The sequence below is a fragment of the Astyanax mexicanus genome, chromosome 13 (assembly GCF_023375975.1).
Source record: "Astyanax mexicanus isolate ESR-SI-001 chromosome 13, AstMex3_surface, whole genome shotgun sequence".
Lineage (NCBI taxonomy): Eukaryota > Metazoa > Chordata > Actinopteri > Characiformes > Acestrorhamphidae > Astyanax > Astyanax mexicanus.
The window spans coordinates 42,255,746-42,272,430 of record NC_064420.1 but is presented as its reverse complement, the minus strand read 5'-3'; the positions used below and the strand labels follow the sequence as shown (position 1 = coordinate 42,272,430).

Sequence of the window (16,685 nt, the reverse complement as noted above, 5' to 3'; positions counted from 1 at the left end):
TGGTGGAATAACCCTGGTTTTTAATTACAGTTTTCATGCATCTTGGCATGTTCTCCTCCACCAGTCTTACACACTGCTTTTGAATAACTTTATGCCTTTACTCCTGGTGCAAAAATTCAAGCTCTGCATCTCTTTTGTTTGTCATTTCAGCCATTTCTCCAAATAAATGCTCTAAATGACAATATTTTTATTTAGAATTTGGAAGAAATGTTGTCCGTAGTTTATAGAATAAAACAACAATGTTAATTTTTTTTTCAGAGCTGTATGTATGCAGTATGAGAAAGAGTGTAACTGTTCACTATGTTACTGTGTTCTCCAGCCCTGCAGTCGCCTATAGAGTATCAGCGGAGGGAGAGTAAGAGTAACAGTCTGGGCCGCAGTATGAGAGCTCCTGTATCTGCAGCCTCCAGCCTCAGACCTCACTCCTCAGCCTCCATCGACAGACAGAGGGTTCCCTGCCTGCGCACCTACAACACCTCACTGCCCACCCTCTACCTGCCCAGCCAGGCCTCCGCCAACACACACACGCAGCCAGAGGTACAGCCAACACACACACACACACACACAGCCAGAGGTACAGCCCTTATTATTAAACGCACACTAATTCAACAAATGCATCAAACAACTGAGAATCATTATCTTAGGGCTTAAGTTCACCCGGTCCTCAGCTCACAGTGGAGACAAGCCATACAAACACACATGAACACACATATAAAGAATATTTAACAACAAACATAAACATGTTCAGCCTGCTGGACTGGACTAAGAAGCTCTGTTAGACTCAATATGGACATATTTACACTATAACTCTTAACTTCACTACTAACTCTTATGTAGGCATAGGTTAATATCAGTGTTAATTTTGACAAAAAAATTATTTAATCTTAGTAATAGTCTTGTGACCAAAAAAAGCATTTAGTTTTAGTCATAATTTAGTCATCTGAAATGTTTTTAGTTTTAGTCTAGTTTTAGTCGAATAAATGTCATAAGAATATAGTCGACTAAAATTGTACTTAGAGACTTTATGAGTTAAAGTGAGAAACTTATGAGAAAGTGCTGTAAGGAACTCTTGGGTTCATAGATTCACTTATTTTATTGTTATATTTTCGCCATCAGATCATGAAATAACACTAGCATTAAAACGCGGCTCTCTGCATGGAGATCTGTGTGACTCTTGTCTGCAGAAGCCTGAATGATGTGTTTTTACCGAAGATGGAGTCGCTTCTCACGGTTTACACTTTGTCTTGTTTTTTTGCGACTTCAAAGGAGAAATATATTGCCTCTCCTCTCTCTCTTCCTGCTGCTGACACTGTCGAGTTAACTCCGAGTCGAGCCCCGTAAGTAATGACAGGTAATTCCCGGGTTTTGTATCTAACCGTGCTGCGCTACTGCAAGAGAGACCCCCGCTTGTCCCGCCTATCCACCTTCGTGGTCCCTACCTTTCACAAAACTAAATAGTTTCTGATTTGATTTCGTCTCTGCCAAACATTTTCGTCTCATTTTTATTCGTTGACGAAAATGCCAGTTAATTTCGTCTCGTTTGTATTTTTTTAATGCTGTTTTATTTAGTTATCGTCTCGTTTTCGTGTTGAAAAAAGTCTTCGCTGACGAAAACTATGACGGAAATTATTCGTCAATGAAATTAACACTGGTTAATATTTAATATTTATCAGCAAACATTATATTCAGTATCAGTATACATCAATCTGTACAGTATAAAATGTTTATGTATATTTATGTAATTCCATTCCCTATTACTTGTATACAGAAACAATACAATTTTAATAATTGGTACTTCTGTACTGTAGATGGTAAAATGTATGTAAAGCAACTCCGAAATGTTGGGGCTACCTTTCAACTAGGCTATACTCACATTATAAGCCACATTGCTAAAACCTGATTTTTTGCTCAGATCAGATTTGGCTGTCTTGATGGTTCATAGTCAGTATTTGAGAGACGACTCGTAGCATTTTAAAGGGAAATGGATGCGTTAGCAGCTCATATATTGCTGGAGTGTAGTTCATGCTCAGGTTGAGGAGGTGAAAAAAGGCCAGGTGGTTTGCTTTTGCCGTTTTTGCAGCTATAGCTGCACAGCTGCACCAAGAGATGCAGTGTGGGTACGAGAGAGAAGCACGTAGCACTAATGCTAATGCGTAAAAGCAAAAAGACGCATGAATTCCACACGATTTAACCGTTCACATTCATGTCACATGTCCATGAATCAGATACATATCCAATTTAGGATCACATATGAAAGTGACTCAAATCGGATTTGAAAAAAATCGGATTTGATAAGTTCACACAGCCATGAAAAAATCAGATCTGAGCCACATTGAGCAAAAATCTGATTTAAGTCACTTCAGCCTGGTCATTTGAACCTGAGCCTTTTTAATAGTTTAGGTTCCTGCAATTTTAGTCCCAATTTAGTTTTGAGGCTTTATTTTAACCATGGTGGTCAGAGAAACATCTGATGACCTTTAGGGAAACATTAACATCAATAATATGATTTCTCTGTCAGCCACGCTGAGGAGAGTTCTCAGAAGGTAAATAAAAGAGTTCAGTTAGTCTGCAGTGTGGACCTGTTTTACAGTGGAGCTTTAAAATGGCATAATAGCTGAAATGTTATAAAATATTAAAGATAAGAGAACCGCATGCCTTTATTTGTCTTAAAGCCTCACTGAACAGTGCACGTTATGGAGAAAAGTCACCACTATACTAAATTAATTCGATTAGAATTTTTAATAAATGTATTTTACTTTAGTGTTAATACAGCACATATGTATTATTTATACAAACACATCATTGGTTGATACTCAGCATTAAAAGACTCAGATTATCAGATTTCGGGGCTAAATAACCTGGTGAGGACACACCCTACTATCAACATTTTCACATCAGCCAAGATTTTCAGAACATTACCAATAGCATATGTTTAATTGTGACATTTAATCTCTAATCTTTTTAATTCTAAGCCTTTAAACAGTATTTTACTGAGGTTGTGTAATCAGAGTGTGTCCTCAGCATGAATGATTATCATTTCTTTCATTTCTGAATTGTACAAAAATAACTCATGCAGGGTTTTTCTCTCACAAAAGCTGAAAACTGAGACTGAAAAAAACAAGAGTAAAATTTTCCTATTTGCCAGATATGCTGTGCTTCTTTTCCACATCAGCAGCTGCACATGCATGAGGCTAGATTCTGCTGCTTCTATGAAGTGGTGTGCCTCAGGAATCATGTGTATAATACACTGATATGATATTTTTCATTTTTAAAAATTGAAAGAAGGCAGAAAAGTGCCGGCTGTAATGTAGACGTGGCTGTGTTGAATCAGCTCATGTTTAGATTGGGTACCCATGCACAGGTCCTAACTTTAGGATGTAAAAATACACCTGATTAGGATTTCTAAATTGCATAGTGTCGGATTTCAGCGAGACAAGACAAGACAAGACGAGACAAGACAAAACAAGACAAGATGAAACAAGACAAGACGAAACAAGACAAGACGAAACAAGACAAGACGAGACAAGAAAAGATAAGACAAGATAAAACAAGACAAGACGAAACAAGACAAGACGAAACAAGACAAGATGAAACAAGACAAGACAAAACAAGACAAAACAAGACAAGACGAGACAAGAAAAGACAAGACAAGGTGAAACAAGACAAGACGAGACAAGAAAAGACAAGACAAGACGAAACAAGACAAGACGAGACAAGACAAGACGAAACAAGACAAGACAAAACAAGACAAGACGAAACAAGACAAGACAAGATGAAAAAAGACAAGATGAAACAAGACAAGACAAGACGAAACAAGACAAGACGAAACAAGACAAGACGAGACAAGAAAAGATAAGACAAGACAAAACAAGACAAGACGAAACAAGACAAGACGAAACAAGACAAGAAAAGACAAGACAAGACGAAACAAGGCAAGACAAGACGAAACAAGGCAAGACAAGACAAGACAAAACAAGACAAGACGAAACAAGACAAGACAAGATGAAAAAAGACAAGATGAAACAAGACAAGACAAGACGAAACAAGACAAGATAAAAAAGACAAGATGAAACAAGACAAGACAAAACAAGACAAAACAAGCCAACCATATACACCATACTTGTGCTGGGCACACATGGAATTTGGCCCCTGCTTTTAACCCATTCGCACAATAAAAGTATATACTAGGGAGCAACACATGCCCGGAGCGGTGGGCAGCCATTTCTGCGGTGCCCAGGAAACAGTGAGGGTTAAGGGCCTTGCTTAAGAGCTCAGCAGTGGTGGCTCACCAAGCAATGGACAATTCTAGCCAGACACTGCAGGTCACAATCATTACCACACACAATGCACTGCCCCAACTCGTATCACTTTGCAATGAGCTTGCTGGCCGATATTCAACCTTACTAACAAGAAAAGTCTTCACTATTAGTTCCACCTGAGCATAAAAACATATTTATATGATGGTACTATTATTTTCTATTATCAATAATGTATGTCATTTCTGTATGTCATTTCGACCAGAGGAGGATGGGTCCCCCTGTTTCTTCCTCCAGCTCCATCTTATTGAAAAAAATAAAAATAAAAAATGTTCACACTCTACTCATTGGTAAAACTCTTGCTTCCAGACTGCAATTGAAAAAACAGGAGGACCAGTGAGTTTTTTGGCTTTCTTGCTCACATGACATTGTGTTCATTGTGTTTACGTGGATCTCTGTGAAAACACGTGCCTGAAGTGTAATTACAGAGTGTGGCAATAAACAAATAGCTATTTTATTAAATGTGAGGTGACGAAACTCATGGACTAAAATCATCAGAGGACCACGGAGTTCAGCGAAAAATAATTTCGGGTAATTTTTTCAGAGGACGTCTAGGAAAAACACATACATGGTCATTCCGGACGGGAATAAAATCACAGAGGAATCCTGATAAAAGAGAAAATTATCCTGTCCGGAGTTGGCTGGGTTATTTAATTTTTTTTTTTTTTTCGATAATGCTATGTGCACTGTTTTCTTATTACTGAAAGATTTTCACAAATAAATTACATTTGATTTGGTTTGATTTAACCATAACATCATGACCACAGTCCTGTGTATCTGGTGTCTGGGGCAGTGTAGTATAGTCCTTCTAGTAATTTTACTGGGGTTGTTTTGGGTCTTGTGTTGGTACACTACCGTTCAAAAGTTTGGGGTCACATTGAAACGTCCTTATTTTTGAAGGAAAAGCACTGTACTTTTCAATGAAGATAACTTTAAACTAGTCCTAACTTTAAACAAATACACTCTGTACATTGCTAATGTGGTAAATGACTATTCTAGCTGCAAATGTCTGGTTTTGGTGCAATATCTACATAGGTGTATAGAGGCCCATTTCCAGCAACTATCACTCCAGTGTTCTAATGGTACAATGTGTTTGCTCATTGGCTCAGAAGGCTAATTGATGATTAGAAAACCCTTGTGCAATCATGTTCACACACCTGAAAACAGTCTAGCTCATTACAGAAGCTACAAAACTGACCTTCCTTTGAGCAGATTGAGTTTCTGGAGCATCACATTTGTGGGGTCAATTAAACGCTCAAAATGGCCAGAAAAAGAGAACTTTCATCTGAAACTCGACTGTCTATTCTTGTTCTTAGAAATGAAGGCTATTCCATGTGAGAAATTACTAAGAAATTGAAGATTTCCTACAACGGTGTGTACTACTCCCTTCAGAGGACAGCACAAACAGGCTCTAACCAGAGTAGAAAAAGAAGTGGGAGGCCGCGTTGCACAACTAAGCAAGAAGATAAGTACATTAGAGTCTCTAGTTTGAGAAACAGACGCCTCACAGGTCCCCAACTGGCATCTTCATTAAATAGTACCCGCAAAACACCAGTGTCAACATCTACAGAAGAGGCGGCTGCGGGATTTTGGGCTTCAGGGCAGAGTGGCAAAGAAAAAGCCATATCTGAGACTGGCTAATAAAAGAAAAAGATTAAGATGGGCAAAAGAACACAGACATTGGACAGAGGAAGACTGGAAAAAAGTGTTGTGGACGGATGAATCCAAGTTTGAGGTGTTTGGATCACAAAGAAGAACGTTTGTGAGACGCAGAACAAATGAAAAGATGCTGGAAGAATGCCTGACGCCATCTGTTAAGCATGGTGGAGGTAATGTGATGGTCTGGGGTTGCTTTGGTGCTGGTAAGGTGGGAGATTTGTACAGGGTAAAAGGGATTCTGAATAAGGAAGGCTATCACTCCATTTTGCAACGCCATGCCATACCCAGTGGACAGCGCCTGATCGGAGCCAATTTCGTCCTACAACGGGACAATGACCCTAAACACACCTCCAAATTGTGCAAGAACTATTTACAGCAGAAGCAGGCAGCTGCTTTTCTATTGGTAATGGAGTGGCCAGCGCAGTCACCAGATCTGAACCCCATTGAGCTGTTGTGGGAGCAGCTTGACCGTATGGTACGCCAGAAGTGCCCATCCAACCAATCCAACTTGTGGGAGCTGCTTCTAGAAGCGTGGGGTGCAATTTCTCCAGCTTACCTCAACAAATTAACAGCTAGAATGCCAAAGGTGTGCAATGCTGTAATTGCTGCAAATGGAGGATTCTTTGATGAAAGCAAAGTTTGATGTAAAAACAATTATTTCAAATACAAATCATTATTTCTAACCTTGTCAATGTCTTGACTCTATTTTCTATTAATTTCACAACGTATGGTGGTGAATAAGTGTGACTTTTCATGGAAAACACAAAATTGTTTGAGTGACCCCAAACTTTTGAACGGTAGTGTATATTTACCAAATCCACCTTGCCAAGGTTTTGACTCTGGCTTGCGTTTACCCTAAAGCTTCACATTTCATTTTCATTAAAGTCTAAGCTACTGTAAATGGCATGTGTGAAACAGGCTTTGCAAGCTTAGCTATCAAGCTATTTTCAGAACTGAAACCGTATCATGAGTTTAAAGAAGATGAGAGCACTCACATCCTTTACTGTGCAGAACTGGATGCGTTATTTCTGATATTTTCTGTTTTTTTTTTAGTTCAGGATTCAGATTCCTTACAACTGCCCCGCAAACAAGCATCAGGAAATGCACAGATAGATAATGATCAGTGCTGAATGACACTGCTGTGATAAAAGTTAATCATATCATCCAGCCCCTCGTCTCATCTCTGGACTCCTCTTTAAGGACAGCAGTGTTATCAGAGCTCGGTCAGTGATCAGACAGGGTGGGTCAGTCGTGCTCTGATTCCTGTTTGTGTGTGATTGTGTTTACAGTTAACACAGGAGCAGCGCAGCATGCTGGAGTCCAGGCTGGAGCCCCACACCACCGTGTCTCCCACCCACGTGCAGCTGGCCTTCAGCGAGGAGCCCCCTTTCTCCCAGACCACCATACCCTGCCATGCCGTGTCCAACGGCGTCTACCCCCCCAACACACAGAGCTCACAGGTACAGCACACACACGTCTGATCAATAATAGGCTTTATTTACTAATGATAGAATAATAATCACACAGTTCAAATTTCGAAGGGTTGGAAAAGCATCAGACACAGACACATTACCCCCCCTGCTGGACACTGACGGAAACACAGACAGAACACTAAATATCCTCGCTGTCCAAAAAAAAAACCACGTATCTCCAAAACAGCAACTTTACAAAGCTTCTAAACTTTCAATTGAAGTCATTGTAAAATAGTTTATTTCGGGTCATTTTAAAGTACTTTTATTGGTCCGTTCAACAAGAAATGTTGGCACAGTGTAAAGGACACAGTGTTTGTTCAAATTATGAAGTAAAATAAAAATCCACAAAAAATGAAGATTCTCGTTTTTTTTTATTGGACAACGACAATTTTTTGTACTCTTTTAACATGTATAAATATATATTTTAGCATTGAGTTATTGACACTAGTTGACACAAAAATTGTTTTAATTATAGTTGAGTTATTTATTTCGTCGCTGTCCAATGAAAAACACATATCTCAAAAACAACAGCTTTACAGGAGAGAAAAAACTTTGTAAACTTTTAATGGAAGTCAATGTAAAAAGAGATTATTTTAGGTCATTTTGAAGAGTTTCTATTGGTCAATTCATCAAAAAATGTAACAGTATAAAGGACAGTTTGTCTGTTAAAATTTTGTAGTAAACTAAAAATGTACAAAAATGGAGATAAGTGTTTTTCATAGGACAGCAATGATATACATTATATAAAAAAATAAGCATATTATCTTATTCCACATTTATTTCATATTAAGTCTTAAAAAGTATTAAAATAGTATATTTTTACCAAATAATAATGATTTAATCAAATAATAAGCAAGGTCATTTGAGGTTATTTTAAATGAATAATTTAAGAGAGGTAATTTAACCCTTTCAGTCCCTGCATACATTACAATGGACATCATGTATTTTCTTCTTTTTTTTTTCAAATGTTTTGTTGCACATAACACACATAACAGAATAAATCAGAATAGACCGTGAACCAGCCAATGAACAATTTTATAAACCACTGAAACAGTAACTTGACCCCGCCCACTGCAAAAACACTGGAAAAACAGTAGTACTAGAAGCACTGAGGGAAAGTAACAGCTATTTTTTTTTTACTAATTTAATGTTGTTTAGAACACTTTTAATCGTGTTTTTTCTGTTTTTTTACTGTTTATAAAATAAAACGGTCAATAAATATATGGTTAAAACTGTTAAAGTTCAATTAGATAGGGTTTATAGTTAAAAGATAATTCACAAAGTAATGTAAATAAGCTGTCTCCAAAAATTCAAAACCATTGTTTATAATAGAGGCATGCATGTCGACACACTTAGGTGCTTCATGACTCTGAGCACTGTTTAATTTCTTCATACATTGCATTATATGCAAAATTTTGACAGTGCTACATAAAATTAGAGCTATATGAAGACCATACCATGTAGAAAACTACACTAGATAATTTTAATCAAGTGGATTCATTGTGATATGAGTCAGATTATTTGATTTAAGTAATTATAATTAGGGGATTTAAAACATTCCATTTGAGTCAAGAAGTTTTAATAAAGGGATTTTTTTAACAGAATGATTTGTATCAGGTCATGTGAGTAAATGTATACGTTTACTTATTATGCTTATACCTATACTTATACTTAGCTTTATTAATCCCCAGCTGGGGAAATTCATTTGTCCGGCAGCAAACAGACACAAAAACTTCACACAAGTGTACATCACAGAACACAAGCATCAACACACAATCCACTATTAATAGTAAAACACAGCGTGATAACAACGTCTCATACTGCTGATGGGATCTACAGTTGTTTAAGGCAAAGCAAGGCAAGTTTATTTTTATAGTACCTTTCATACACAGAGGCAATTTAAAATGCTTAACAGAAAGATTTAAGATTAAACGCAGAAACAGTTAAAAAGAATGTTATAAGCAATTATAAATTTACATTGTTTATTAATTATAAATTTACAAATTCACAATTATAAGTGTACATTTATAACAGACTTAAAATTAGTAAAGTTGGAATATAGCAAATAAATTAAAGACAGAACAAAGTTAAAAGAAACAGACAAGACATTGCAAGAATATACAAGCAATTAAAACTAAGTACAAAAAACTACAAGCTATAAGAATAAGTTTTCAGCTGAGAACATCTCACAGCTTCTGGAAGTTTGTTTCAGTCTCACCATATTCAATTCTGGTACTAGGCACTGTTAACAGTGATCTCTAATGAACTGAGGAGTCTTAAAGGTCGGTATTTCTCCAGCAGTGATGGTATAGTTACTTGGAAAAAGTAATCCGATTACTGATTACTGATTACTCCTTTAAAAAGTAACTTAGTTACTTTATGGATCACTTGATTTTAAAAGTAACTAAGTTACTTTACAAGTTACTTTATTAGTTACTTTCAGCAGCTGCAGACACCACCTCCCGCCGCCTTAACATAAAAATTTTAACCAGTTTTGCCAATACTCCCTTTATTGGAAAATGCATTTTTAACAGCAACAATTTATCTCTAGACATTTAAAGTTGAACTATTTTCTGAAAGAAAAAAAAATATGGTCTTTCTTGATTTCACTTAACATAAATACTTGTTTTTATAAAAAAATACAAAATAAAGAAAGTCTCTTGACCTGACATATTTAACACTGTAAATCTGAACATTGAATCTGTTGTTCTCAGCAGGGCAGCAAGGAGTGGTTTTACAAAACCAAACCGTGTGTTTTTACATGTTAAGAGTGAAACAGTGGAGTGGGGTGACTTAACCAATGGTTGTACCTCATTAACAGAAGCTTCTATTTCTTCTAGGCCAGGGGTGTCCAAACTTTTTTTGTTGGGGGCCAGAAGGAGAAATATATTTGAAGTCACGGGCCAAAGACTCTGAAATAAAAAAAAAAATAATGAAATATTCCACTTTAAATAATACTTTTACCTGATTACTTTCATTTACACACCATTTTACTTGACTTACTATCTTTATTTTTGACAGTGTTGTGTAAACTAAGATTTTTCAAATTGATGTTTCATTTCATGATGTCTCTTAATATTAAACTCCTTAATCACGCCAACTTTTAGACTCTTTAGCCCATTTTCTACACTAAAACTGCGCACCCTCTCCGCTTTTAGACTCTTTGGCCCGTTTTTCTGTGCTAGAAATGCGCACTCTCTCTGCTTTTAGACTCTTTGGCCCGTTTTTCTGCGCTAGAAATGCGCACTCTCTCCGCTTTTAGACTCTTTGGCCCGTTTTTCTGCGCTAGAAATGCGCACTCTCTCCGCTTTTAGACTCTTTGGCCCGTTTTTCTGCGCTAGAAATGCGCACTCTCTCCGCTTTTAGACTCTTTGGCCCGATTTTAGCGCTAGAAATGTGCACCCTCTCCTTCTTCTGCGCTAAAACTTCACTCTCTCCGCTTTTAGACTCTCTGGCCCGTTTCTGACACCTAGTGTTCAAACTTTGAATCTCACATTATAAAAACCAGCTTAACAGTGGGCCAAAGGAAACCGGCCACAAATGTCCCGCAGGCCGTAGTTTGGACACCCCTGTTCTAGGCACTTTGTGCCAGCACAGAGTGTATTGGAACCTTTAGCTGATACTAACTCAAAATAGTGGCTGTATTTCCAGCTACAACATGCACTTCTCTCGCCTGCCTCCATGGATTCGTTTGTGTCGCTGCGTAGTGTGTGTGTGTTGCATAGGCCAGACGTCACACCCCCCTACTAAGTAACGCGTTACTGACTCACTGTTCTCCAGTATATCAGAGATGTATGGTGGTCCGAACCCATTTAGTGCTTTATAAACGAGGAGCAGTATTTTAGACTCTATTCTCCAGCTGATCGGAGTTAGACCAGCAGTTATACTTTGTATTGAGGTAAGAACTGACCTTCTGTTTATCTTCACTGGACCCAAATATAATCACTTCTCTCTTTCCCTGTTTAAGATGGTGTGAATCAGACACCTCAACCTTTTCTCCACCATCTCTCCCCAACATAGGTGTTAAACTTTATCATTTATCAGCCTAAAAGCTCAGATCAAGTTCAGATCAGACATTTCCCTTTGAGATGTAGCCACCTGAATCAGCTGATCAGATATGGAGCTTTATTTGAATTAAACAAGAGGTGACATTTAAAACGTCTCACTATCGAGTCCTCAGTGTCCCACACCTGATGACCTGCGCTGAACCCAGAGCGCTCCAGAGTGCTGCTCAGCAGCCTGAGTCCTGTCACTCTGACCCGTACCGAGTGTCTGCAGGTCAGACTGGTGACAGCTCAACAATAGCTGAGTGGCTTCCTCTGTGTATTGTGTTTACTCAGATCCGCGGGGCTGTTTAACTAAACAAACAGGAAGCTGAGAGGACGTCTCAGATCCCTATCGCCGGTCTGATTGTTCTCCTAGCACACTGCTGCTGGACCTGAGTGCTGTTTTGACGGCTACTTGTAAACAGTGACCGCAGGCCTGATGAGGTCTCGCTTCAGTCTGGGAAACAAAATCACTCTCAGGACGGAAGGAGTGTAATGGCTTTTCTATTTTTTTCTTTTAAAAACTCTATAGAGTTATTTTTCTTAAACAATACAGTCTGCTAAATCTAAAATTTACATACAGCTCTGGAAAAAAATTAGAAACCACTTTCTGAAGTTTCTGAATCAGTTTCTCTTATTTTGCTATTTATAGCTATATGTATTTTTGAGTAAAATGAACATTGCTGTTTTATTCTATAAACTACTGACAACATTTCTCCCAAATTCTAAATAAAAATAGTGTCATTTAGAGCATTTATTTGCAGAAGATGAGAAAAAGCAAAAATAACAAAAAAGATGCAGAGCTTTTAGACCTCAAATAATGTAAAGAAAACAAGTTCATATTCATAAAGTAAGTTTTAAGAGTTCAGAAATCAATATTTGGTGGACTAACTCTGTTTTTTAATCACAGTTTTCATGCATCTTGGCATGTTCTCCTCCACCAGTCTTACACACTGCTTTTGGATACGTTATGCCACTCGTGGTACAAAAATTCAAGCAGTTCATCTTGGTTTAATGGCTTGTGTTTTTATATATATATTTTTAAATTTATTATTCTATAATAGAATAGAAACATAATTGTGTTATTATTATTGTTACCGTTTTTAAGCATTGTAGTACCAGTTAATAATTAATTGAGATATTATTTAACCATTTAATAATTTGTATTACTGTCATTGTTACAAATTGTGACACTTGTTTTAAAGTGTTTCCAACTCTTTTTTCCAGTTATAAGCCCTTCTAGACTGTCATTATCAGAATACTGTACCTTAAGTACTTAACACCATAACAAAAATATCATTTTCTGTTCTCCTATACTATTTTTCTAGACTATATTGTTCATATTTGTAAGACCTCAGACTACACATAAATCATTTATCACACCAGATTATTGCTTTATATTTAATTATTTCTATAAGCTGATGCGCAGACTGAACAAAGTTAAAGTGGTTACAGACATGTTAAATTGTTCATGCTGACATTGTTTTATTTTTAAAATACATTTTGATTTGCTTTGATTTTTCTAAAATTATTTTAATGACCCTGATACTTTACCAAAACAGGGTGGACAGATTACATTACATTACATTTGGCAGACGCTTTTGTCCAAAGCGACTTACAATAGTCAAGTACAAAAGTAACAGAAGTTAAAGGCAAAACATTTTAGATAGGGCTTAAAGGAGGTCGAAGGGAAATAAGGGGATAGAGGAGTGAAGGAGGGGAAGAAGGAAATGAGGTTAGAAGTAGTTAGTGTGTTAGAGGTGTTAGGAGAGTAAAAATAAAGCTGAAGTAAAGATAAAGCTTTACTTCAGCTAAATATGGAGACAATATAAGGGGAAATTAATATTAATTCAGTGTGAAGATAACTTTCTAACTTTCTTAAAGGGGCAGGATTATCCCAAGATGACAGGGTGGACAGGGAATTCTTGGACATGTTTGAAAAACGTGACACAGTTATGGAAAAAAGCAAATTAAAAATGATATTTATCTTCTTAAAAGATTTATTAATCTGAAGCAGGCAGCATAAAGCTCTTACATCAAAACAAATGTAATTTATTCCTCTATATTTGTAATAATATGTTAATTCTAAAACTGTATTGTTACACAATGTTTGTATGTAGTTTAAACACCTATTCTACAGACTCTATAGGCATGTTATACTGATACTGACCCTCGTGTAATGTGTGGTATCCTCTTATCTGACGTATCTGATGGTTTAGCACACGGTTGTGCAGCAGTAGAGCAGTGAATGAATTTGACTCATCACTGCAGAGCGTGGGTTTTCCACTGCTCTCAGGTTTCAGTGTTTTTTTGTTGCTAAGCTCTGCAGAGTGGCGTGATTCACTGACTCATTCACAGGGATTTAGACTCTATCATGACCTTAATAAAGAAACAGCTCTGACAGCCAATGAGCCAAATATAACATGCTCGGGGATTAGCTGCAAATTACTCTGCTGTGTTTGGCACATGCTGAGCTCTGCTTTTAGTTTCTCCCGGTGGAATAAATACAGACCTGCAGGTAAAAAGAAGAAGCTGTAGGAATGTATGGATTTCTGCGTGATGTGGACTCAGTAGCAGAACTGCACAGTTTTGTGTTTCTACAGTTTGCTCTGGTGATGCATCATCTGGATCTGTGATTTAGGGTGTTTTTACACCAGCACTATTTCTTCCGGTTAAAATGGACTTTGGTTCGTTTGCACCATTAGTGCAGTTCGATTGAGCAGGTGTAAAAACAGTAATTGCACTCTGGAGCGGTTCGTTGTGGTGAGGATCTGTTCAGCTTTCAAATATAATCCTTTTATTTGAGCTAAAATGCTGATAAGGCTCAGTTTAATCTGATATAGTAGCCAGCTAAGGGCCTTTTCACACCTGTAGTTCGTTTCTCTGGTCCGAATCAGTTAATGAGTTCGTTTACTTGGAGCGTTTTCTCGCTCTGTTCGGTCTGGTTTCACAAAGGCATAAATGTAAACGCACCAAAATGCGCATCAATAAACCACGCGAGCAGCCTGTGTCCTCTGATTGGTCAGAGCTGTCTGACACGGGAGTACGTTAAATATAAATATACGAAAAAAGTAAGTAGAGCGAGAAGATTTTGTGTTTCAGCGCAAATATCTGTGCTTTAACACTGAACGCTGAAACGCTGCACTTTCAAACACAGTGTTTCTACGTGCAGCGCAGATTTATACATAATAAACAGAGTCACGCGGCTGTGAGCAGTGAATGCAGCGCAGACGGCGCGTGCATGGACACAGTGTTTGTTCACAGCTGTGGTAATTAGCGTTATCTGGCTAATTTATCAGTTTAAACTGTGCTTGATTTATCAGCAGTTTAGCTCAAATAAATGGCTTATATTTAATAGCTGGATCCGATCGAGACCGGATCACGTTCTCACCACAAGCGAACCGCTCCAGAGTTCGTTTGGTACCAGACCGAGACCACCTCCTCTAGCTGGTCTCGTTCCGGTTCTTTTGATCCACACCCGAGTGCGATTACTGTTTTTACACCTGCTCAATCAAACCGCACTAAAGTTACAAACGGACCAGAATTCGTTTTAACCGGACCAAATAGTGCTGGTGTGAAAACGCCCTAAGACTAATTCCCACAACTATGAACAAACACTGTCTCTGTTGCTCCATGCTGTTTACATGCACGGTATGTGCAGTGTCCACTGTTTGCATGTGTGCAACTCCATTTACTATGTGTACATCTGCGCTGCAGCATGTCCTATGGAAAACACTGTGTTTAAAAGTGCAGCTGCAAGTTTTTTGTATTCTTTGTTAAAGCAGATTCACTCTGCACATATAAACACACTGGAAAACAGAATCTTCTCACTATATTTACTTTCTTGCTCCTGTGCCCGACAGCTCTGACCAATCAGAGGAGACAATGTGCTTGCGTGGGTTATTGGTGCGCATTTTAGTACGTTTAGGTTTAGGTTTCAGCCTGTGTGAAACCAAACCAAACACACGGAGAAAAAAACACTCTGAGTAAATTAACTCATCAATTGATTTAGATCATGCAAATGCTCTTAGTTAAGATTCTCACACCACATTGTGACCGGTGTGGGGCTCATTTGCAAAGTTACAAAAAACCAAAGGCCTGTGTTGTTTTAACATTTAGGCTGCAGAGTCTCAGCTCATGCTGCAGACTTAATAGTCTTAGTAGCTTTAATGCTAAGCTAACATTAGCATCCAATTTTGTTTACTCCAACTGAGCAACTCAACTGAGTGGTCACAGATGCTTTCTGGAGTAACATACAGATACATTCTATCCTTATTCTGCCAAATTTCTATTAAATTTGTGTATATATGTGTATATATAAATGTAATTGTTAAATCATTAAATTTGAGCCACGTCACACTGATTTACCATTTGTTTTCTCAGCTTTCAGGCAAAATCCTTTTACAGTTTTGCCACCAAATGAATGTAACTGAAGTTACACACTCTATTCAGTAAAGGGAATGAGGACGAACAGCCAGGGGCGGATTAACACATAGGCTACCATAGGCTGCAGCTTTGGGGCCCATGCAATGATTAGGGCCCACTGATTGGCCATATTTTTTTAATTAATTCATTTTCAACCAACCACCCCATCTCGTTCCACCACACCTAGCTTCACACTTCAGTGAGAGACCTTATTAATGATGGGAAATATGAGATTGCCTGTGTGAGAGTGTGAGTGGCCGCTCACGATGTCGCCTATGGACCCACATCACTGTGCTGAAGACTCTCAGATGCTCTCTCTATCTATCTCTCCCACGCGCACACAAACACACACACACACACACACACACAGAGCTAATAGCATGTTTTCAGGTGGTTGAAGGTAGAATATTCAGCTACACTTAAGCTCTCAGTTAAACTCATCACATCAAAATATTCAAGTTTAAAAATGATCAAAACTACCCTGATACATGCCTAAAAACACAAATCCTGATTTTAATTATGATTAATCACAGAATATTGTTGTGATTAGTACAGTTATAAATAAATATTTTGAACTGATTGATGTTGTTAATATAAATAGAATTATTTTTTTGTGTGTGGGGGGGCCTATTCAGAGTGTAGGCTAAGAGCCCCGATCACCTTAATCCACCACTATAAACAGCCTAAGATGAGTCTTGCAAAGTGTCTAGAAATTAGAGTTTGAGAATTTGAGTGTCTTTTAAGGTTAAGCATCTATTTGAGAAGTT

General features: G+C 37.8%; 1 protein-coding gene across 1 annotated transcript in view; it reads left to right on the top strand.

Annotated features, from left to right (window-relative positions):
* The window catches only part of arhgef25a (Rho guanine nucleotide exchange factor (GEF) 25a), a 41,283-nt gene that overhangs the window by 17,585 nt on the left and 7,013 nt on the right, over positions 1–16,685 (top strand). The window contains exons 11-12 of the mRNA XM_049486392.1: positions 320–537; positions 7,265–7,435. Coding sequence (XP_049342349.1) covers positions 320–537; positions 7,265–7,435 — 389 coding nt within the window. The remainder of the gene's footprint in view (positions 1–319; positions 538–7,264; positions 7,436–16,685) is intronic.